Raw genomic sequence first — 24,236 nt, forward strand, 5'->3', positions numbered from 1 at the left:
AAACTCGACATATTCACTGAGGTAAACAACTATGACGTTTTTATTTTGACGGAATGCGAATTGTGTATTTTTTGAGGTTAATGTCAACAGAAAAAAATGACACATATGCTGAATGATACAAATGTACTAGTACTGCTAGCGACATCAAACAGTCAAACCGGCAAACTTCAACTAACACACCTGGTACTATTAACAAGAAGTGAAACTTATTTTATCATTGAAAAAATACCCTGCAGGGTATTATACTATTGACTTCTATTGGCTTTTGACTATATTATGAAGTGAACGAGCTATTTTATTTTATTTTTTTAAGTATATATATATTTTTAATCAGCATCAGCAGCCGAGTCGATCTAGACATGTCCATGACATGTTATTACGCGAAGTAGTCTTCTTTTTATGTGTATATATTAATAGATATGTGCAAGTTTCAAAAAGCTGACATGCAAATGATCGGAAAATTACTCTGAGATATTGCAATTTCTAGGTTTCTTTATTTTATTTTATTTTAAGTTTATGCAAATAAAAAGACTATATCTAAGATTGTTCTTAATTCTAAAATAGTCAAAAAAGAAGATTTTATTTTCCCTTAATTGGCAAAGTTTAAGTTTTTAACTTTCTGCAGTAGAAATAATATTATCTGCAAAGTTTCCTCCAGATATGTGGTTCTGAAAATATAAACTGACAGATGGTGGTTGTGGGCTGAAGGACTTTGCTAGATCGTCGCGGCTGCTACTCCCGATGAATAATAAAAAAGAAATGGGTATGAAATTTAAAAATTGATCTAGTGTGATTTTGTTTTATTGTAAGCACAAATGCACTGACTGAGTAGAGCTCAGATTCATTTAGTAGTTTGCTTTCATGAAGTAAAAACCAGAAAAATTTGTAGTTTCAAAATTATTTTCGTATACTTTCCATAGTAAAAAAAATTTCAAAAATTAGATTGAAAATGGATTATGCTACATATGCACAGCTCTCTGGCTTCCCTTACATGCCCACTCCGGAGATATTCTACCCAGAGGTAAGATCCCAAATACTATATCCTCCGCCTAGATTATTATTCCTGAAATCCGATATTCAGATGGGTGGCGCTGTGCGGCAACAGGAGCAACAGAAGCAGTGCGATGGCTTTCAACAAGGATCCAGCCAAGACTATCAAGCCAGCCAATCGGCTCCCGACTATTACCAATATCAGGGCCAAGGACAGGAAAACAAGTCGGATGGCTTCCAAGCCAATCCCTATAGTTCTGGTCGTCAATATACAAGTTCTGAATATCGCTGCATGGCGCGGGAGCAGAAACGAGCCAAGGAAATGCGGTCGCGCAATGGATTATAGTAGGTCAACCTCTTACTCTTAGCATTTATACCATATTTTATTTATATATTTATTAATTATATAATTACATATTTTCTGTTGTTTAGTTCACCCTTCGATTCCGCTGCTCGCTACAGTGGCGGGGATGCCAGCCAATACCCCAATTTTACAGGTGGGAAACCTCACTCCTAGAACTATATGGAGACACTTAACAATTTTCCTGCATTCTTTATTCCACAGATGGCGAGAGGCGAATGGAACCCCAGAATAGAAATCCATACTGGTGATACTCCGAACCTGCTAAATTAACATTGTTTTGTGCGTTTCTTTTTGGTCATAGTCTGGAAAATATACAATATTCTAAAACTTATCACTACTTATTGTTGATGAAACTATTATGCATTAATTTATATACACCACACTTGGGATATATTTTCAATCTTTAAAAGGGAAGATTAATTTAGGAGACCAAAACTTTAAATAGTTTTCCTTTTAGAGTCTTTAAAAACCCTATTCTTAAGACCAAAAGTACGCTGGAAGGCCAAGCTGGACAACGGCTTTATGCGGATCCACGATCCAGTGCAAAAATGAGGTAAAGACGATCCATGAGCTCAAAAGGAGATGCGACAATGGCTGGATATCCTATTTAAGGATGGCCCATTCGCTCATATTTAGCTTGTCGACTCGTATAGAAAGCGGTGGTGTCATAAATTAAAACTTAAACTTTTGGAAATGTCAAGTATAAAACGGTAAATCTCTGCACACACACTCGTCCTTCTGCTGGAAATGAATGGCACCAAAAAGGGTTGGAGAGAGGCGGCTTCGCCCATTGAATGCGCATGTTTTAGTTGCGGGCAGCGTTTTTCACTTGCTGGCAAAGATATACGGAGAGGTGCAATACAACAATATATATGGAGGGAAAACTCCACCCAGTTTGCCATAAATTTGGGCACAAGGCAAACTTACAGATTATCCGCATTTAGTTGTAAAGGTTTCCCCCACAAAATGTATTTATTTCATTTTTGGCTCCCCCGAAGACGAAAGTTTGTCTGGCTCTTCCTTGGCCTGTCGATGATTTACATTTAAGTTACTTTCGCCGGTCGCCGGTCACCGGACCCCCAAGATTCCATATTTCCCATACCCATGCCGTTGCTGCTCATTTACAATAAATTGTCATCGCTGACGCTAAATATCTAATTTCTAATCATCATAAAATCTGATTATCATTTTCATAACTCTGCCAGATATTGGCCGCAAAAAACTTGACACATTAAGCGAGCATAAGAACAAATTTACAGTGGCCAGGGAGCACAATTTTTAAGTAAAATTTATGAAAATTAAAAACTTAGAACAACTTTCCCCCGGTCATTTGAATAATTTAATTGATCGCATAAATTTCTTCTAGGTGGGAAACAACAACTTAAGCCTTCAAAGGGAGGGTGTCCAGGACGAAGGACGAGGATGGTGGTTGAACGACATTGGGACGAATGAAGTGTAACCGCGAATATAATCAAATTTTCCCCGGCCATCCGGGAGAATATACGATTCCTGCTCCTTGATTCCCGCCTACCAAACATCTAATCATACTTTATTTAGATTTTTCTTTCACAAGTTTTTCTTGAAATTATAAAATGTGGCTTCTTAATTTAGAAATTATTTGTATTGTTAGCAATTTGTTTCGAGGTAAGAAAAGAAATAACAGTCCATAAAATTGAGATAGTTCATATTGAATTGAATATACTTAAACAGTGTTTAATAAATCTTACTCCTTGGAAGTTCCGAGAGATGAAAGGGGATGACCTTCCCTGATATGCAAGTCTCCTATAGGCAAATAGTCACCTGAGTCCGAATATACAAGTTCCATCCTTGCACCTACTTGGAGATACGGGATTCAAGTTTATGGTATTGCGGCCAATACAAATCTGAGTCGCATCCAGGTATTCCAAAACAAGTTCCAGCAGAGAGTACTGAGTATACAAATTTATATTTTTTAACAACAGATGTATTTAGTTTAAGAATCTCCCTCAACAATGAGCTTTCACAAATACAATGCAATATTATATATTTAAAAGTGTCTAATAGGGGTATAGATTTAATTTTTGAATTGTAAATTACCTGTAAATAAAAATAAATGCCTAAAACAGAGACCTTGATGGTGATATGATATCAATTTAGTTTCGAATTAACGAATTCAATCTAGGACTTTTTCAGTAGACTCCGTCTACATTCAATCATTTTCAATTTACTAATAACATAAGCGAAGAACTCACTTCTTTTTCCAAAGACCAGACTTACTATGAAGGCTAAGCCCCTGGGTTTGGTCACAAAACCCGTCTCCTTTTCCAACAGTCAAACGCAAAGATGATGAATTTTGACGTTTTGCGTGCTTGGAAAAGTCCTTGCTTAAAAGTTATTGCAGATTAAAGGGCAGAGGCAAATGTGCAGGCGGAATGTGCTTCATTAGGCTGGCAGACTGGGAGACTGGGAGACTGGAAGGACGCGTGGCCGAGGATTCGGACCAAGATCCATGTGTGGCGAGGCTGCTGGAGGTCCTGGGGCATCGATGGGCGTGCGAAAGAGTGCGATGTTTACTTACCTGTGGTGAAAGTTTCTGAAAATCCTAAAAGGAAATCACTTTAGACGCGTCCAAAGAGATGCAGTAAAGTTTCGTTAAACCATCTGGCCTCGAACCCCTTTGCCCTGGCTGCGATGAGCCACAGAAACCAAAGTTGCCAGTGGAGGAAGTGTGAACGATTATGAGGAGCTGATAGAAGAAATTTGAGAGGAGTTTGGAGTCTATCCTTGGATGATGTTTTAATGTTGCCCGCTGGAACTTTTGAGACATCTTAATTCCTTTCGAGATAAATCAGAAATTTTAAGAGCACTAACGCGCCAGTTAAAAATTTGTTTTTTTATTTATATAATTTTTGGGACTTGTGCATTTTTATTCGCCCCTCTCATGCTCTCTCGCTCCCTCGGTCTCTTGGTGTCCCTTTCTCAGTTGTATGTGTTTGAGCTTGGTTTATCCTTTCATAAATGGGACCAACGGCCAACTGATTTATGCCACCGCAAGCTGGAGCTGTTTTTCTTGGTCCTGCAGCTCCTGCAACTGTTCCACACCGGAGCATCCTTATGTCGACGGCGGTGGGCAAAAAATAACAAAGCAACCAAACAGAATTCCAGAAAACAACATAAAGCCGATTGATTTATTTTGACAATGCCACCATGCAGAGTCGACCCTCCCGAGTCCCACCATTGATGCCGCGATCCCCCGAGAGCTCCAAGCTCTGGTTCCAGTCTAGTCCGGTTGCCGTGGTTTGTCGTAGCCACTTTCTCGTCCGCATTTTGGGCCATCACCCGCTGTCCCACTCTCTGTTACCAACTGCCCCAATCCATGACAAAAAGTTGTCTCCGTCTGCCTTGGCTTGTAAAATATACACATATATATATTTAAACATTTCTCTTATTATAATCCTTCATTGCATAGCCCTTTGGGTTGGGTGAATAGGGCCAACCGCCCACCTTGGTTAGAGGGGGATCCTTTACGAGATGGTGGGTGGGTGAGATGGGACAGATGGGTTGATGGTTGCGTGTGGCCATTACAGTGGCTTATAGCAAATAAAAAACACTTTTAATTACCCTCCAGCACAGTCAAGTGCCTTGGTTATTTATTTCCAAAACAATTGTGATCTCTCCGAAATTACTTAAAAAAGTGGGTTCAAAGCTGTGGAGTCTTCTTTACAATAAATAAGGCAAGGTAGAGTCACTACCCGGTATGTGTATCGAGAGGTATCAGTTAGTTTAGCTCTTAATAATATGTGCTAATATATTAAATGTTACTGAACGTTATTAAAATACACTCTTACAGGTCTTGTAATTCAATATCAATTTCCTTAAATAGGAAATGCAAGGTTTAAGATACCTGTTATAAGACCTAAGAGTGTGCATGTCAAAACTTTAAAAGAAATATTATTATATAATAAATAAGAGTTCATTTATAGCTTACGATTTTATAAAGGTCTCATCAATACTCATAAGTTAAAGCCTTAGCATATTTGAGTACTGAAATTAATTTACACACTCATAATTATTTCTTACGAATATACTAGGCTTTACTTTACAATAAACTTGTTAAGAGATATTAAGTTGGAGCAGATCAGAGCTTAACGGAAGGATTTCATTCTTATTTCTGAGCTCGAAATTAACCAATGAGGAAACTGGACACCATGTCACCATGTGACACAAGGTGCACAAGCCTCACCTCGATCCCCTGCCTTCACTAATGGAGGTCAGAGTTTCACGAGCCGCAATGTCCGCTGGAAAACGGTTAATAAGTACAGCCACGAGTTCTTGGCTCAAATTAAAAGTTATTGAAGAAGGAGGAGATAAAGGCCACTGGGGCCAACCACACGGTTCATGGATACAATGGCAGGACTTGGCTCATGGGCCTGCTGGCGGAAATTGTTACACGACGCTGGGATGCGAGAATGGCAACCACAGCAGCAGTTATTGCCGCCGTGTTGCCCGATGTCGTTATTTTGCCTCTTTTTTTTAAGAAAATAAGATTCGAAAAGTTTATGCAGTTCGTTGTCACGAGGTGGTGGAAAAAGAATCCAAAGGAAGAGTACCCTGAACGACCTGCGCGTGATTCGTTGAAAGGAACCCTGACCCCCACTGTAAATATCCAACAAGGGCCAGAAACCGGAAACCCAGAGAGCGCAAGTGTTGCTTAATTCATTTCCTTTCTTAACCAGACTCGATACTGGAATTCCTTGAACCTTTTTCATTAACTTTAAGCGCAATTTGAAATATATTAGTTCTTATTCTAGGTTCTAGACTTCAAGATTTAAATCATTAATATGTATTTCTAGATAAGAATGTGCAGCATTCATTGTGGAATTGAATCTATACTTCCGATTTATCTTCTTTATAACCACCAATGATTTTATTTGTTTTGCAAATATATCGAAAGAATGAGCATTACAAGCGGATGAGAAAGGGATCCTTAACTTAAAAAAAAACAGGCAAGGACTAACGCCAAGTTCAAAGGAGCGTCAGGCACGAACTGAAGATGAAGTTTATTTTACGACCCTGGCACTCGAGCCAAGAAGGATCTAGAGTCTGCCGCCAGATAATGTATCAGCCAAGTGAACATGAGAGGGGCATGGGCCCAGCTCCATTCCACACGTGTGTGTAATCAAATAATTTTCCAGAAATCGAGAAATTATTACGAGTAAATTTTTACAAATTCATTTTGCACTTTTGCCAGACCCACAAGCGGGTGCAAAAAACATAGGAAAAGTTACTCGCACTGCATGCAAAGTGGCCCAATCCTTCACCCCCGATCCCCTCCAGCCAGCAGCCAGCAGCCAGCAGGATGTGTGGATTTTCCGGCATTTTGGCGGCAAGGCCCTTTTGTTTATTTCTTTGAGATGCGGCAACGAACAAATGACCTGCCCCCGAGCCGCCAGACTCCCCAGTTTTGATTGTGCAAACTTCTCGACTTCATTCTGCAGTTGCATTCCAAGGCAAATCGACGGGGAGGCACATGGGGCTCCTCGAACACGTGTGGGAGCGTGGATCGTATCAATTGTGTGTGATGGTCAAAAGTCATTTCAACAGCACTAAATTATTATTATCTTTAAGAAGTTTCACATGCTCGACAATCATCCGAAATGGTCGGTCAACATTGGGGTTGGGCCACTGCATCCCCGAGTGCTATCATAAAGGATTCTTTGGATTTGTGTAATGGCATGGAATGTTTTGATGTTTGCCTAAAACTTTCCACTGTGGTGCTCCATGACCACTTTTGTGGTAATATTAAATAATTCAAACACAGGAAAAATGTAGCATTATAGCAAGACTAACATATTCTGTTTTTAGTATTTACTGCATGAGTGTTTAAAGTTTCCTGCTAATAATGTTTTATAATATTGAAAATAATGGGACCTAAAATAGTAATCGTTAAATTTGAAATCAGAAAGGAAAGTTAGCGATGAGTTATTGAACCTAAATATATGCAGACAATTTTATAATTATTTTTAGTTGACCGTGCTTGTGTTTTTTTAAATCGTTTTTAAACCTAGACACAAACCTAAGAAATTGTACTTTTTATTCGATTTTTAACAAAATTTTAACAATATTTATTCCATACTTTAAGAGTTCTTTGTGTGTAAAACCTAATCAACCTTTTCTATGAGCTACAAGTACTTAATGTTTGAATCTAAGCACAGTTGGATCTAATTACGCAATACAAAAAAAATTAAACAAGTTGAAATTAAGAAAGAGGGAAAGATGAAAGAATTGTCTTTCGTGTAATAGCAGCCGACCCTAAGTCGGGCCAATTAAAACTCTAAACGAAATTTCAATTAGCGGCACTTAGCGTCAGCTGCCATAGCCCAGCCAAAAAAGGGAATCCCCGAAAATAACATCCAATAAGAACTAAATGACATTAGCGATTAAATTAGCTTGAGCATCGTGAAAAAGTCAAGGAATACAAAGGCAAAAACCACAACCAAAGAAGGGACCTTTTCGGCAAAAACCATTTTCATTTGCAAATTGCGTATGTTGTTTGTTTCGTGCAGCAGCACTTTCCATTAGATTTTTACATTTCCACACTTTCAATAGTTTTCTAACGCAATTTGGCTTAGTGATTTCCTTGCATTTAGTAATTACGCTAACTACAATTTTCTTTTGGATTTAATTGAAACTGCAAATTTGCAATTAAAATTGCTACTCGTTTTGCGGCAAGCAACTCTGGGAAATGTTCTTATAATATTATTTAACTTATATTGTTAGACAATTGTCTAATCAAGGAGTGTGTAAGCATTTAATTGGAAATACAATTAATACAAGATTGCAGTCATAATGAAATTAGTCACAAATATTTGTTCTTCCTACAGAGAGAGAATTGTTTATACAATTTTGGAAAGGAACAAATAAAATGTAGAATGTGAATGGTTCTAACTAACTCAAGGACAAGCCTAGACTTTGAATACAGAATTCAAGACCTTACTATATGCAATTACTTTATGTAATTATTTCTGTGTTCAAGGAAAGTGGCAAAACAAAGTATATGCAATCGCATACCCTTGAACGCTATTTATAAAAAATAATAACTATTTCGTGTTTCTCATTTCGTAATTCAATCTTACTTTTTTGTCCCGAATGATGAGTTCTAATGTATTTATTTATCAACATTCAAATCCACTAATTTGGCTCAGTTCTCGTGAAGTCAACTACAAGAAAGTATATTAAATATTTCTTGATATTTAAGCGGTTGCATCCTCCTTCCTGGCTTATCCCACCTAGTCGTTCTTTTTCCTGTAACAAATGTACTCTGCTAATAAATTAATGGGGACTCGGCATGAATGTTATTCGGTAGGTTAACTAAGATCCAACCAGGGCCACCCTCACAGCCAGTGAATCCTCCGGCCGCAGCAATTTCCTTTGTCAATATTCATTATAAGAGCACATACTTTCGGGCGCTTGACAAGCGGGGCCCGAGTCATAAAGTTGTCGGGAGAATGTCTCATAAAACGTGACGATAATCATAATTGATGCTCGAGCCTAGTCCAAAACTGAGAATTGGGGTTTGTTGGTCCAACCAAATTGTAATTTAGTTTGTTAACTCATCCCACCACACTCTAGCCTTCCTTGTTTACTCTGCTTGATTTTGGCCAAATTAAGGGTAAAATTGTTAATTAAAATTTGTGTGTGAGAGATCCCGGGATGAGGCGAGGCCTCACCTCATGAAGGTAGTTGTCCGGAAGTTTGGCAAAGAGTGTGTATCTATTATCAGGCTTTGTAGCAGCTGCAACAGATTTCCATTTTGGCTGCCAATAATAAATCAATGCAACATACGGCCATGTTGCAACCACCTTTGCCACGAGTGCTGTAAATTTTAAATCAATGCTGCAGACGGGGAGAAAGGCCAGCTTTTTTCAATTTACCTTCTAGCTAGATTATCCTTGCGGTTCCTTCTTCTTCTGGACCGTAAAGCGACGTCTTCGGCTCCCAAGGCGCAGAGGGACAGAGGGACAGAGCCTCCGCACACAATCCATTATTGTATTAATTAACAGGAACAGGATCACCAATCAGGCGCTTGATTAATGATGTCACTCCGCATCGTAAATCTCGATTTGAACATGTGCAAATTTTACGATGCAAATAAATGGGGCGATGGTGGAACGCCTCGTTGACCAATCCCAGGATCCCCCCTATCCTCCAGCTGCAGTGGTCCTTGTCGCCTGCCTTGGCGTATGCCTTGTGTTTTGAACATAATCATACATTAGGCCCAAAGCCAAAGTGGGGGGACCTTGGGGCGGGGTGCGAAAGGCGGGGGGTCCTGCAATACATCCGGGTATGGCCGAGCATCCTTCCTCAGTGGCCACATTTCGGGCCAGAGCGGGAACGGGGACAGGGACTACTCTGCATCGGCGGATGCACTAGGATGTGATTGTGTTGCCTTTCCCAACCGCCTGTTGATTCATAAGACGGCCATTTAAATGGAATTAATGTTTCGCTTGAGCAATTGCCATAAATTGCGTACCTTGGATTAAGTGTAATGTTCTTAGTAGCTTCCTTGTGTCGTGTCCGGATTAATGTAACTTATTCAGTGAATCAGTACATATCGCATTATTATATTTTGAAAATCAGCTAAGAAGTACTCAACTGCTTGCATTATTTAATTATTAAACAAATCAAATGCTAGTATTTCGAACCTTTGAGCTTCTTATATACTGTATTGATAAAGTCCCTGCTCAAAAACATATGTATATGTAAGTATAGCAACTGTCTGCCAAATCTTGACCGGTTCGACAAAAGAAGACAATAAGTGAGAAGGCTTTAGTAAAATGCGTTATATGCTGCGATTCATCGTACAATATATTAGTGTCCTTCCCGGTTTTGTAAATAGGAATCAGGACCTAGGATTCGCTTGCTTATTTGTAAAATCGAGATATTGTCGACATTCTTGAATAATTTTCATTTAACTTACTTTCGGATCGCACTCTTAATATTTTCAAAATGATTACCTTTTTTATGATCATTTCTAGCTTACTTGAAGTTATAGACCCTATTGATATATTTTACTATGACTAGCATATACATTATGTGTGCTGATAAACTTACCAATCCTTGAATATAAAACCAACTACAAAATGCCTTTTAAGTTTTATATATTTGATGGACTCTCAGTCCAAGCTAAGCTCAAACAAGAAAAGTATGTGGAAATCCCAAGTTGTTATATCTTTCAGATCCTTCACCTTTATTATTATAATTTCCAATCACTCGTCAATCTATTTAGCATGTGTGGCTACATTATATGTCACTCGGCTTCGATCTATTAGAGAGTAGAGTAAATCGACTGTGTGACCGCTTGCAATTTGTGTTTTCCAATTGTTAATGGCACATAGAAGCATTCGAATTTTGTAGAATTTTGATTTTGCAAAACGGTTTGGGCGACGTTTCAACAATAAAGCAAAGGGGTTGCAGTCCAAAATGGTCGCTTTGGAGGGCGGAATGGTGTGGGCAGACACCGCAGGTACATCTAATCTCATGTAGCCGCGATTATAAATTGTTGCGTACTTCATTTCGGCCAGAATAATAACATGAGTAATTAATTTAATGTGCCAGCCGTAAAACCACAACAACGTGGCGGTCCTGGTGGGTTGAGAGGGCCTGATGGAAAAGGGGTCATGGGTAGGAGGAGTGGGAAGTGGGGCTAATAGGATGCAGAAATTTCGCAGTGGCTACTTGGGTGCAGCACATTGCGTAACAAATGAACTAATGTTTATTGGAATTGTCGCGTAAATTACAATGCATTGGCAATGCCGAAATCTAGGCAGGGCAGCTGCATTTAAAATCTGACAAATGGTTGAAATTATTTTGGTCGCGGTCGCTCTGGCGCTCCATGAATCCACCCCCAGAACTGGGTACTGGGTACTGGGTACTGGGTATACCATACCATTCGAAATGGAATGTATATTTAATTCGCCAACGGTTCGGGTACCTGTATGAACAGGAGCCTCCGTCTCGATTCAGAGTAAAAGTCGATCCCACTTGTTGGCTACCGCTGCGTTTTTGTGCCCCCATTAATTTAATTATTTTTACTATTGTTCGTTCGAATGTTCCTTGAAATAAATTCGTCCCTAGTTTATGGTGCGTGTTTAAATGGATGAGTGCGGCAGAACATTAATTTCATTATTTGAATGTCGCATCCGGCAAGGGAAAATGTCTGGTTGGCTTATATATATAGGTTCTCGTAGCGAGGCTAATAAATACTATTTCTATGGCTCCAACGAACAATTATTTTTTACCTATTTTATACACTACTAATTCAATTGATATGTGTGTTTGGGAATAGTTTTCTACTGATATATTCCGGAAAAGTTAAAAACCCATTCATTGGTTCCAACAAATTTTTCAATTATTTCAACAAGGAGAAATTTATTAATATTTTATGCTTCTTCAACATTTTTTACCTTTAGTTATTTTGTTTGTTTTCCTGAAACTAAGTTACATAATATTGTATATTGTTTATCTGACAGAAATTGGTATAGGCGTTCAGCTCTGAAATCATAAATATTTATATTATCTTGATAAAACAAAACCAAATAACATTTTTCCATGATTTCTGTATATAAGAGCTATAAGATGGGGTGGTCGTCACGCTTTGACCTATACAAACCTGTAATGGAAATGAAGCTTTCATCTAGAGAACTCCAAACCTTGAGTATATAGATACACATGACTAGATTGCCTCGGCTGTTAATGCTGATCGAGAATATAAATAAACCTTATATTTTATAGGGGCAAAAATGTTGTAAATTATGAAATTTCTTTGTGCCATTTTCACTCCATAATCACGAATTAATTTAAGGCTCATCAGAACTTCATGGCTTTTATCACATTTATCACTTTGTATTTATATGATCTCTGGTTTCGTTTCTTCAAGTTGTATCCTCTTATAGGGATACCTTGTGACCCAATGCTTTTCGCTTGTGCTTTATGATCGCTTCGACACCCATTCCCTTTGAGTTCTGAATCATGGCTCATGGCTTAAATAAGTTGCAAACACCACATACACCGTGTATTCAATAAAATGATTTGTGTGATACATAAAAAATACGCATACCAAAATGGCGTTCGGTATTTATGCACCAGGACATTGCAGCTGGTCTGCTCAAGGACCACTCTCCAATCCGGTCCTCCTGTGACCCTCCGGGAACGCCGGAGGGAATATATGTATAAGGTGGCATAGTATAGGGAGTCGCACCGACATTTTCCAACACTTTAGCGCAAACAATTTATGACTGCTTTTTTCAGCTGCAGGTATGCGCTTTTCCGGCCAAGCACTTAATTGATGTTGTGTCGCGTAAATTATAAACAAAACAAAAATTAAAGTGGACTCCATGGTGCTTCTTGGCGTTGGCTTTGCCGTTGGCGCTTCGGAAGATGCGGTGCCGGATGCGGAAATGCTTTCATTGCAAGTGGTGGTGAAGGGTCTCCCATAAAAAGCCAACGCACCAGCATCGGACAGCGTGGGAGGGACACACACACGGTTCCCTCCCTCGCCAGCGGATGTCCTGTGCCATCGCTTCGCTTCCCTTCCTGAACAGGAGGCTAAGCAGGCCGCCGTGAGTGAGGTCAAGCACGAAAGTGGTGCTACCTCCAACCGGATGTCCATCTGACTTCTATAAGCCCCCTCTCGCGCTCTTCCTCTCTCTTTACCTAGCAGCTCCTACCATATTTTCCCGCATAAATTTTCACCATTTTGCATTGCGAAAAGCCCTCGAAAGTTGTACTGGAGGTGCTTTGTGATCGCGTGAGTTCCCATGTGTGTCTACACAATTCAAATAGTTGGAAAAGAACTGTAAAAGGTAAACATATATATTCTTGATCAATAGAAGCTGTATCTGTCTATCTGTTCATGGTGATAGTTCATAGTTTTTGAGCTATCTGAATAAAGTTGAATAGTGACAGTCTTCTGGATCTTATGTAGCTGCCATAATTCTTGCTACTTTTTACGAAATTTAAAGTTTAAGGAAATTGCATTTCGTATGACAAACCCGTATTAGATCAGGAGTTTGTTGTGTATTATAAATCAAGTTCAGATATGACGAAATTATATAGTTCGGAGTGTTTTATGAAGTTATATTTTCCTATATATGTCTGATTCGGATAATTTAAAATAATCGCATTTAAAAACTGCTCATATTTTATGCATCGAAGCACTCTTTAAAACTTTGTTTATATAGTTACCTTGATACTTTTCATACTGATATTATCTAAAAACAAGAAAGGAAACTAACTTCGGCATACAATATAAATTTTATATATTTATGCTAAAAAACAATGAAGTAATACCTGTTTTCATTTCATTCACCTATAGATATTATATTTGCAGTTTAACATTCAAAGATTTGCATTTTTCCTCTACAACAAACGATCGTTTGTATGGCACCTATATGATATAGTCGTCCAATGAAGTCGTTCATGAAATTTGACACAAAATTTAAGACTAATATAAAATGGTTATAGCTCAAATTTGATGAAAATCTGTTGAAAACTGAAAAAGTTATAATTTTTAATTGTATTGATTTCTCGATCGTTCCTATGGGAGCTATATGATATAGTAGTCCGATTTACATAAAAATTTTACACAAAATTGAAGAGTATAATAAAATGGCTATATTTTAAATTTCAAATTCTATTGAAAACTGAAAATATTAAAATTTTTTTTGTAAAAATTTTCCGATCATTCCTATGGCAGCTATATGATATAGTCATCCGAACCGGCATATATACGAGTGAGAGCATATAGAAGGCTAACTACAAAGTTTCATTCAGATAGCTTCAAAACTAAGAGACAAGTTTGCGTAGAAACGGACAGACGGACGGACAGACGGACGGACAGACGGACGGACAGACGGACATGGCTAGATCGACTCGGCTGTTGATCCTGATCAAGAATATATATACTTTATATGGTCGGAGGTGCCTCCTTCAGTGCGTTGCAAACTTCTGCCTGAAATTATAATACCCTGCAAGGGTATAATAATTAGCTTTCTAAAACTACATAGAACTAGAGACTTGGAAGATAGTTGTTCAATTTATTCACCAGTCATCTTGTCCAGTAGAGTTCACAAATTAATAAATTGATATTACCCACAAGTGCAGCTTTCGATTCGTTTAACTTCAAAACCCACTTTATATGTATATATACCTTTCCAGATCTGAAAAAACGATTAAATTTAACTGGGCGATGAGTTAAACTCGGAAATCAGAAATTATATGCAGTGCAGAGGACGACGACTGCCAGTGGTGGACAGACATAAAACAATGGGGGAAGGATGCGGGTAGATCGAGGCAGAAGGTGGCCAGGAGAAGGCTCTTGGAGAGGGGGATGGGAAAGGCGAGTGGAAGTGGAGCCGGATCCGTGTAAGGACATTTAACTGCTGGCTGCGACTACTCAAAATCTGTGCGTCTGCACGCATTACATACGAAATACGAGACTCGTTGGGCAATTGCAGTTCATTGTTATTTAATATGTCGCCCAGTCAGGGGCATCGGGGCCGGAGCGACAACGAGAACACGGGTGGGAAATTATACTTTATGTGGCCAGGACACTGAATTGCAGGATACGGAGCCAAACAGGAGCAGACGGCATGACACTGATTGCGATATAAACGATTGTCAACGTATCCAAGTGGATTATTACCTCATGCCAATTATCATATCAACGATACACAGGCGCAGGACTCGGAAAATGGCCACATACTCACACTGGCGCACACTCGAAATCGCAGGACAAGCCAGGACATGCCAGGACATGCCACATTGGCTGACGAGTGGTAGGCGGAAGGGGGTCAAGGTAATGAACCAGGCCCGGCTCCCAACACACAACACACCCAAAAGCACCCACACACTTGACGAGGCGTTGATGGTGCCGGCATCTGGTAGTTCGTCTCCCCGCCACTCCCAGTGTCCTGGCCCAGCCTCCCTTCGGTCCTTGCCAAATTGCATGTACAATTTTAAATGGATTTTGATTGTTTATGACAATTCGACGAGCTGACTGGCCAGTCCGCTGTTGGCCACTGATAATACGGCATTTAAATGATGAAGAGCTGCTCCCACCTGGCCACTCCCCAAACCACATCTCGGAGCCATGCCAATGCAATTTGCAAAATTAAGCCCAGACAGAGGATTTAAAGTGTTGTATTTATAAATAAGGTCCTTAAATATGTAACTTTACTTCCTTTTCTATTAGTTTAATTTTTATTTGAGATGTAGAACGTAGGAACATTTTCTAGAAACTTCCATCTCTAAAAAATCCTTAAAAGTAAGGTCTGTACAGAGGCTTTTAGCTTATATATAATTTTAGTTATATATAATTTGGCTACGAATAATGGTACAAGTAAGGTTGAAGACTGGAATATCCTTAGGGGTCTTAAAAGGTTAAAATTCGAAAAATTAAATTCAAAAAGAAAGCACTCCCATTGCTTTGTTTCTCTACTCAAATTCATTAGTCTTTATTAAGGAATAATACAAAGTATCGGTAAGCTTTTCCCATTCAAGTCTAGCATGCTCAATTATGGCACATGGATGCGTAGAGTCTATATATGGATGGAAAAATGCGGAAAAGAGCAATACTTTCTGAAGCCACAGAAGACTGTGTGCACCAAGGTATTTGAGCAGAGAATGCTCAAATCTACCGAAAGTCCTCGACCCAAACATTTTCTGAGATCCAAGAGGTTCTACGGATACACCTTTGTGATTGGCAGTCTCTTCGGCGCCACCATATGGGCTGTGTACGAGCTGGGAAAGCCAGTAGTGGACCATCGTGGTCCCCTCGATGATGAGTTTAGTGAGCTGCCCTGGGTTCGGCAGTACCTGATGAGGATGTGGCACTCGTTGCAGTATTACACGAAAATGCTGGAGTCACCCGTGACAACGAAGTTGCTGCCGGATATCTTGCCGCCTCCCTACATACAGCCTCCGTATACGTTGGTGCTGGAGATAAGGGATGTGCTGGTTCACCCGGACTGGACATATAAGACTGGTTGGCGGTTTAAGAAGCGTCCGGGCGTTGACTACTTCCTGCAACAGTGCAGCAAGAACTTTGAGATTGTGATTTACACTTCAGAGCAGGGCATGACCGCCTTTCCCCTCATAGATGCCTTGGATCCCTATGGCTACACCACTTACCGTTTGGTCCGTGGGGCCACAAAATTTGTGGAGCGGCAGCATATCAAGGACCTAGACTATCTTAATCGGGACTTGAGTCATGTCATTGTGGTGGACTGCGATCGAAAGGCGACTCCCCTGCATCAGGACAACGTGTTCGTGATGCCCAAATGGCAGGGAAACGATGACGATGTGCAGCTCTTCGACCTGACAGCTTTCCTTCAACTGGTGGCTGAGCACCAGGTGCCCGATGTGCGAGAAGTACTCCATTATTACAGTCAGTTTGAGGATCCCATTGAGCAGTTCAAGGAGAACCAACGGAGGTTGCAGGAAGAAAACCAGGAGAGCGTTCCGTCGACTTCGAGCAATCCACGAAAATGGTCATTCGCTTTGATGGGACGATCCTGGCGAGGCTCTTCGAAATAGGAACAACCTTTTCCCGGGTTCTTTACTTCCGGCCAAATATACTTTACATCAACAAAGAGAGGAATTAGAGACTATAACTAAAACGCTTCTTTTACAATCAGATCAGGCGACAATCTATTTTTAAATAAAATTTTTAACAAAGTAATAAGTTAACGCAGTAAATAAGTTTGTTGGGGTCTTATTTTATAAGGTTTGAATAAGGAAACCCATTTTGCAAGCCTAATAAGTTTATAACAAAAGTTTTTTGAAAATCTGGTGCTTTATATCATTATTTATTTCAAAGAACGTTAGAATAATAAAGACGATCAAAAATAGTATTAGTCACATTGTGCTAGATAAAGCTTTAGAATTTTCCTCGGTTGCTTTTTCGCGATTTCAAATATATTTTCACGAAAATATAAAATTCAAAATAATCAAGCGCTTGGAAAGAATATGTACCATTTTCACACCGCAGGTCCTGTCATCGTATTAACAGATTTTCGCAAGTGGTTTTTTCCCGATTCAATTGTACACAATCCACCAGAACTCGGGGCAGGTGGGAAAAACCACTTTCTTTTCGGGGTCTCTGGGGCGTCGCATGCAAATCTACTTTATGCCTTGGAACTGGGGAGAAGTAGAAAGTTATGCAAGCAGTCCTGGATAGCGTGTGCCCGGCGCTTAAATCGCCGCTGAAAACCGCATACGTTACGGGAATTGCTGGGGAGGCTGGCCGAAGATTTCCGGGGAGGAGCACATGCGAATTAAATTTTTAACAGGCAAGGGTCTCAGCGCCTTCCTTGGATTCAGTCTTGACATTTTGCGACGAGCGGGCCTGACGGAATCGCGGGTCGACCTCCGGCTTACCTCGGTTGTTGAAAAACTAATTTTGATTTTAATTAAATATTTATGACGCCAGGAGGGAGGGCCGCAGCGGCAGCATTTTATAGGGAAGCGGAAAGAGGAAATTCTCTAATAAAATAAGCAAATATCTGGCGAATAACTTCTGCTTATCAGTCAGATGGGCCAGGCTGCGGTGAGAAAATTAGAGAATTATCCCCAGAGACTCGCAGACTCAGGTTGCGTGCCTAATTCGAGAACGGAACCCATTCCTGCTGCCCCTTCCTCCGGGTCCACTATGACCTTACCTACGGCCCTCACGGATGGGGGGTTGGGAGTGCTTCTGGCCTGGCCACTGGCTCGTTTATTCGATCAAAAGTTACGAGCTCATCTTAGATTGGACATTAAATGAACACTAAAATATTTTCCATCTGCACGCAGGGCCCGAATAGGCCGAGAGCAGGGTTGGAACAAGCGAAATAAATGTCATGAAAGAACTCATTGACAGGCACATAAGGACACTGGTTTTATGGTCCACAGATATGACCAAAATATATGATTACCATGTGTCCGGCAGCATGCAAGCTCGTAAATAGGCATTTTCCCTGCTTTAGTTTTCATGGACACATCATCTCCCCATCTCCCTGCCGGACAACCCGGCTCAGGACATCTCCGGTGGCGACTTTTTCCTCTTCCAACCTTGCCCTTTTATTTGTGCCCCTCATCCATGTTTGTCTTTTTTTTAACCTTCGCTCGCTGGTTATTTAGCAAGTGATCCAGGTGGGACTGCCAAAGATAGTCACAGCCCGAGGCTCAGTCGTAAAAATCAAAATAAAATTAAACTTATGCGTGATGTTTGGGTTACCGTTCTCATTGGTTTTCTCTCGACCATTCTGTATGCCATTCCCGGGGTCACTCGTACACAACACCAGTGATAAGTTTTGCATTTAAATAGAATTCAGCAGGTTGACTGCAATTGGGATGGGTTCTATTATATCCCCGTTTAGCATTTTATAATTTCAATAAGAAAGAAGTAGATATCTCCGAAAACAATCCGAATCGAAAACAAGCCTCATCTAATCTCATATTATATCATTCGTCATATATATATCAAAAGTCATATAATGTAATGCTTGAAAAGTAATAATTCAACACGGAATTAAACAAACTTTTATTTTAATGAATAATATCTTCTAACGTCACCACAAACCATGATAAAATGTACAACACGCAGATAATACAAAATAGTAAGTAAAATAAAAAATAAACACACTATAACTTGCTTAGCTACTGATAACTTTTTTGAAGAACATAAATCATCGCGATAATTATTTAGTGATAGATGCTTTACGCCCAATGATAACTTCCATGATTTTAATAACCAATCATAAATTAATCTTGCCGCTTTTTCATACGATGAAGGCAAACGAAACTATTAATTAAAGATGCAAATAAGTATTGAAAGCTTCAAGATAAACAGAATGACTAATTTGTACCAGGTATAGTCAAGAAATCTCTCTTACATATACATAAAATGATTTAAATCAAAGGCGCATCTATCATCTATTGTGGATCAGTCTACAAAATAAATATTACATATTTGTTACTAAAAATGGTTACTTAGCCAGACAACTAAAAGCTATTACAACAATAATATCATTACTACCTTGAGATTTCCCCGTTACCCACATACACTGCAGGGAATCTGTTATGCCCGTAAACTCTACGATTACAGGGTATGTGACGTGCTCTATATTATTCGATTTATGGAAACCAGATTGAGTCTGACATTTGCTTGCAAATTAGGCAATGAAATCGTTGCAATGCCGGACAACGGTTACTCTATCGCGTGTCAAGGATCTACTAAATGGCTTCGATGGCTTCAACTTCACCAGGACACGGCCAGTGGGAGCTGTGAATTATGCCTCCAGCTGGTCCCGAGCCTCTTCATTTTGGTATAAATTCAACATTTATGTAGTCGCAGCCCTGAGTGTATGCTGATTTCATCTCATCTCGTTCAGGCGTTACGTGAGCTGATTACGTTAGTCACGCGCGATTGCAAAGGGGCGCAATGGTGGTCGGTGGGAGAGTATTTTGGCCATAATGAACGGTGCTGCCAACCAGAATATGCCAAACAAAACGGCTAGAAAAAGAATTCACAGTTTCATAGTGTTACTTTTCTCAATAAATTTTACAATTGAATTTAACAAAATAATTTTAATAAGAATGTTTTTATTTGTATAATTTTTGTTTACAAAATGGAACGTAAGTTAAGAATATTTTTCAGCTATCCACAGTAGTAAAAATATATTGAAAGCATGACAAAAATTAACTTTAAGGGATCATTTAAACTATAGTAATTTTAAAAGACTCATACATTTCTTACAATACATTAAAAAACAAACTTAAATTACAAATACGCATTGGAGCCCTAAAATCAAAACTGTGGTCAATTTCTGGTTATAAAACTAATTAAATATTAATTTCTAAAATTAGGACATAAATATTCATTCATTTCATTAACCGACTAATAGTTTTTAATCCTTTCAATCACTTCTAATTTTGAAACATTTAGCTTATTTTTAGAATTAAGAAATCTAAAGAGCATTTGAGATACATTTTTTACCATGAAATCATGAATTTGGTCACAAGAGTTTAGAGATTTCTAACACTTTTATTACGGAAAGCAAAGGAAAAACAAATTTGCTCCATTTCAAAGTAAGTTTTTCCCGCCAAAAATGATGTTTGGGCTTCGAAAACATGACAGCACTGGTCACAATGGCGGCGGCTCCTTCATCGACTATTGAATCCGGCTCATTTCGGTCCGGATTCAGTTGCTTAGCAGGCAAGTGAAACTGTGGCAAGTGGCGACTTCTTGCCGGATTTTATGACTCTGGCGAGGATGACGGGCAGTGGATGGCAGATGGCAATGGGAGCAGTGTTGGGTCTATGAGTTCCACTATATGATTTTGCATTATTTGTCCATTCCCAGCCTTTGTGGTTCCCCGCTCCGTTTTCGTCCGCTGGCTGCCATAAAAAGTCAATGCATGCGAAATTTTTCGTGACACGCTCAAACTAGTCCCCGAAAATTCAGGATTCGCTTTTTCGACCATTTCCAGTTGGTTATTTGTTTATTCATCGAATGGGGCGAGTCGTAAAAATTATGTTGATGACTCATCAGTAAAGGGCATTTATTTTATTGCCGGTCGTCCTTTGTCACCTTTGTGGCTGTGAGCACATCTTCAATTATGACCCCAGTTGATTCCAATTCCACTCGATGCCAAGACTTTGAATGAGTTTCGATTTGTATTATTAATGATTTCGTAGCCCTTTTCAAGATGCAACTAGCATTATTCACTTGACCTTCTATTTTTCCAAGTATAGCGTAAGTTTTTGGTGTCATGGCTTGCAGATATAAGCAAAAGTTTAAATTTAAGAAAATAGCAAGAAATACACCCTGTACAGGTAAATAATAGTTATGGTAAATACTTAAACAACTTAATTACACTCTTCTTAGTTGTACGAATTGCATGTAGTTTACATTTTAAGTAGTCTTCATTTATTAAGCAATTTTGATAAAGTTTTTGATTTAGATAAATTGAATTGAGTTAAATATTACATTTATATTTAAAAGAACAATGCATCGACAAATAAAACAAGTTGAATCTTTAAGAAGAAAAACTATAATGCAGATTTTTTTCGTTAAATGGTTTTTGAGTAAATAAAAATGTGTTTGAAACCCTTACATTTTATATAAAACGTAGATCAAATAATGGTTGAGTTATTGTTTTTCTTTATCTATCTTATTTATGTATCTATACAAATTCTTTAAGCACTAATCTGTTTTGTAAGTACTTTTTATTAATGTCATTATCCACTTAAACGCTACCAAACTTGACATCCTTGAAGATTGAATTCAAAGGAGCTGTAAAGAAAATCAAATGAATCAAAAAAAATAATATTTAATAGATATTAGATTACACACCCATTGCGGTTGTATCAATTGACCCTTGAAAATTGTGCAACTCGTAAAGATCGAGTTCTGGGGCTGTCTCCGCCTCCCTGACGGGATCAGTTGAAGGCGCCTCAGTGGGCGGAGCAACCTCTTCCCAATCCTCCGCCTCCACTCGAGAGCGGCTCACCACAGCACTCTTCTTGTACTTCCGTCGCATATACTGTTCCAGTTCGAACTCCTCCGAGTTGGGTGCCCGATCCGTAAATGACCTTTTGGGGAATGACACCTCGTGCAGGTGTTTGGTGGGTGCAGGGGCACAGGGCGAAGTGATAACCTGGGTCCGCTGCTCTTGAGAACTTTCACCATGCTTCCTTGGTTTGTCGTCGATCTCCTGAATCTGCTGCTCTAAGAGTTGGATTTGGGCCACGTCGTTCAATTCAATAGCCCTATCCCGCTCCATTAACAGATGGATCTTTCTGCAAGCGGCCCTCATCAGCTTTTGCCCCGACTTCACCTTGGTTTGGATGAGCTGTTCCACGTCACCCTCGGTGAAGGAGTACTCGTATGCCCGTTCCACGTCCAACTTCTTCTGGTTAATGTCGGCGAGAAGGGGCAAGGACTGCATGTCCCTCTGACATACAGCCACCCACAGAGAGAACTCGTGTTTGGTAATACTCTGATTGGAGACCACGTCCATCAGGGAGTACTGCTCCTGGGCGCCGAATCTCAAGCGCAGGACTTGTTTAGTCCGTTTCCTGCCCAGTGCGTACTCCTCATTCCCTTCCCGTAGACCCAGAATCTGGTATATGCGATTGCTGCAGTCCGCGTGGACACTCACATTGACGCGCACAAAGCAACCCACAACGGTCTGCTCAAAGTTGGGCCTATCCAGGAAGCTCTCCAGCTGGTTCCGAGTTAAGATGGCTCGACTCAGCTGCTCCGCGGTGGTCACTTGGGTCAGGTCCTTGGCTGCCGGCTGAACTGGGGTACTCTCCTCACTGCTACTGCTGCTGCTGCTGCCGCTGCTGGATGAATCGTCCGAGTAGATGTCTGCGGCTTTCAATTTAACCTTTTTCATTTGCTTGGACTGCGAGTCCTCTCTGGCCCCCGCCTTCACTGCTCCCTTCTCAGAGCCCTCGTCCTTGCCCAGCTTGTTGTTCCGCGCTGAAATCAATCGCTCGAATGCATTCGCCCGCTTGTTGCCCGCTCGCTGATGGTCCAAGTTCTGCCGTCTCGTCTGTGATCGCTCCTTGATTTCCGAATTCTCCACAGGGGCCTGGGCGACGCGGTCCTTTTCGAGCTGCCATTTGATGTCAAACTTTCGTTGGAGGTCCTCGCGGCGCAAGGAGCGCTGATACAGCTCCTGCTCGCGCTCCAATTCGTTGAGGTGCAGCAACCGCGCCCGATCATCTGCATCGCCCATGAGCTCCTCATCGTAGCCATCATTGAACTCTTTTATGAAGGACTCAGTGCCACTCCGCTCCATTATTTCGCCATCTTCCAAATCCTTGGTCGTATGACGATTTCGGACTACTTTTAAGCCGGAATTCATTTTCTAAGCTTGGGAGGTATTAAACATATATATAATAAGTTCTGCACATTATTATTTAGGCTATAGGATAAAGTTATCTTGTTTTACGAATATTATACCTACTGTAATACCAGAATCTAATGAAACAACATATTAAAAAAGGATGATAATATATACAAGTTTACATTAGTTACTGTTAATAAGAAGATCCCGATGAAATAATCAAATTTATGTATTTATGACGATCTAAGAAAAATATGCAATGGCTCTACTCTTATGTGAATGTTATACACTTGAGTATAGGTTTAGAAGAAAAGTTTCCAATTAACTGCAACGGTTTTCCAAACTTCGACTTACCAAATTTAGGGGAATCTGGTTTTTTTTTCGATATATTTACCAAGACTTACAGATTTTGGAAATACAATTTTTACGCACTTTTATCGACAGAATTGAAATAAATATTTTTAAGTTGTATTTACCTGGAGATGTGCTCAGTAGCTCTTCCAGAATATGAATAAATATTGTCTCCATGTTGAACGTATTCAGAGAAATTTCCAAATTTTCTTTTTTCATAAATAACACTAGAGGCGGGGCATACTTGTTAAGAAATAAAAAGCCCAGAAAAAGTAAATATGTGACTTATTAGGCAACAAATTAAAATCTATTTTGTAAGTCCATAGTTTTAATCTAGATCTAAAGTCAATTATCTTAACCTTTGCAGTTCGGTAGAAACTTATGTAGGATTCTATTTAAAGACGGTTGAGTAGAATATACAACAATAAATACCTACATTGACTACAATTAAGTATAAATATCGTTTAGATGGCAATATATGGATCCCCATTATGATTCTGTTATGTCGAAACTATAGGAAAGTTGGTCTTTCCTAGCCATAATTCATTTGTTGCTTAAGCTCGACTACTAGGTGTTCGTTTGCTTCAGTTTCAATGCCATCAAAATCAGAGCCATAAGCCCAGCCCGCACAAAATGAAAGCAGCAACAGT

The 24,236-nt window shown here is 39.7% G+C and overlaps 3 protein-coding genes across 8 annotated transcripts; 2 read left to right on the forward strand and 1 right to left on the reverse strand.

Moving 5' to 3' along the window:
* Positions 1-756: 756 nt before the first annotated feature.
* Positions 757-1,685, forward strand: LOC110185095 (uncharacterized). Of its 2 annotated transcripts, none has more exons than XM_020953786.2 (4): positions 757-1,021; positions 1,082-1,335; positions 1,423-1,487; positions 1,556-1,685. In XM_020953786.2, the coding sequence occupies exons 1-4, from the start codon at positions 950-952 to the stop codon at positions 1,600-1,602; spliced, it is 438 nt and encodes a 145-aa protein (XP_020809445.2). In that variant the 5' UTR covers positions 757-949; the 3' UTR covers positions 1,603-1,685. The 2 variants fall into 2 exon arrangements, 1 of the variants encoding a protein (XP_020809445.2); XR_015271521.1 differs by having other exon boundaries at positions 794-1,021; positions 1,082-1,339.
* A 13,937-nt stretch (positions 1,686-15,622) lies between these two features.
* On the forward strand, positions 15,623-17,169 carry ttm3 (tiny tim 3). 2 transcript variants are annotated; one of them, XM_020953765.2, is made up of 2 exons: positions 15,623-15,875; positions 15,931-17,169. In XM_020953765.2, the coding sequence occupies exon 2, from the start codon at positions 15,944-15,946 to the stop codon at positions 16,928-16,930; it is 987 nt and encodes a 328-aa protein (XP_020809424.1). In that variant the 5' UTR covers positions 15,623-15,875; positions 15,931-15,943; the 3' UTR covers positions 16,931-17,169. The 2 variants fall into 2 exon arrangements, with proteins under 2 accessions (XP_020809424.1, XP_020809423.1); XM_020953764.2 differs by having other exon boundaries at positions 15,623-17,169.
* Positions 17,170-21,516: 4,347 nt separating this feature from the next.
* LOC110185066 (RNA polymerase-associated protein RTF1 homolog) lies at positions 21,517-23,867 on the reverse strand. Of its 4 annotated transcripts, none has more exons than XM_086832213.1 (2): positions 23,712-23,867; positions 21,517-23,261 (listed from the first exon to the last, which is right to left on the reverse strand). In XM_086832213.1, the coding sequence occupies exon 2, from the start codon at positions 23,251-23,253 to the stop codon at positions 21,724-21,726; it is 1,530 nt and encodes a 509-aa protein (XP_086688339.1). In that variant the 5' UTR covers positions 23,254-23,261; positions 23,712-23,867; the 3' UTR covers positions 21,517-21,723. The 4 variants fall into 4 exon arrangements, with proteins under 4 accessions (XP_086688339.1, XP_086688341.1, XP_086688340.1 ...); XM_086832215.1 differs by having other exon boundaries at positions 21,517-23,256; positions 23,712-23,843; XM_086832214.1 differs by having other exon boundaries at positions 21,517-23,256; positions 23,590-23,838.
* Positions 23,868-24,236: the final 369 nt, after the last annotated feature.

The sequence above is a fragment of the Drosophila serrata genome, unplaced genomic scaffold, assembly GCF_035046125.1.
Source record: "Drosophila serrata isolate PLE 108 unplaced genomic scaffold, ASM3504612v1 contig_245, whole genome shotgun sequence".
NCBI classification, from domain to species: domain Eukaryota; kingdom Metazoa; phylum Arthropoda; class Insecta; order Diptera; family Drosophilidae; genus Drosophila; species Drosophila serrata.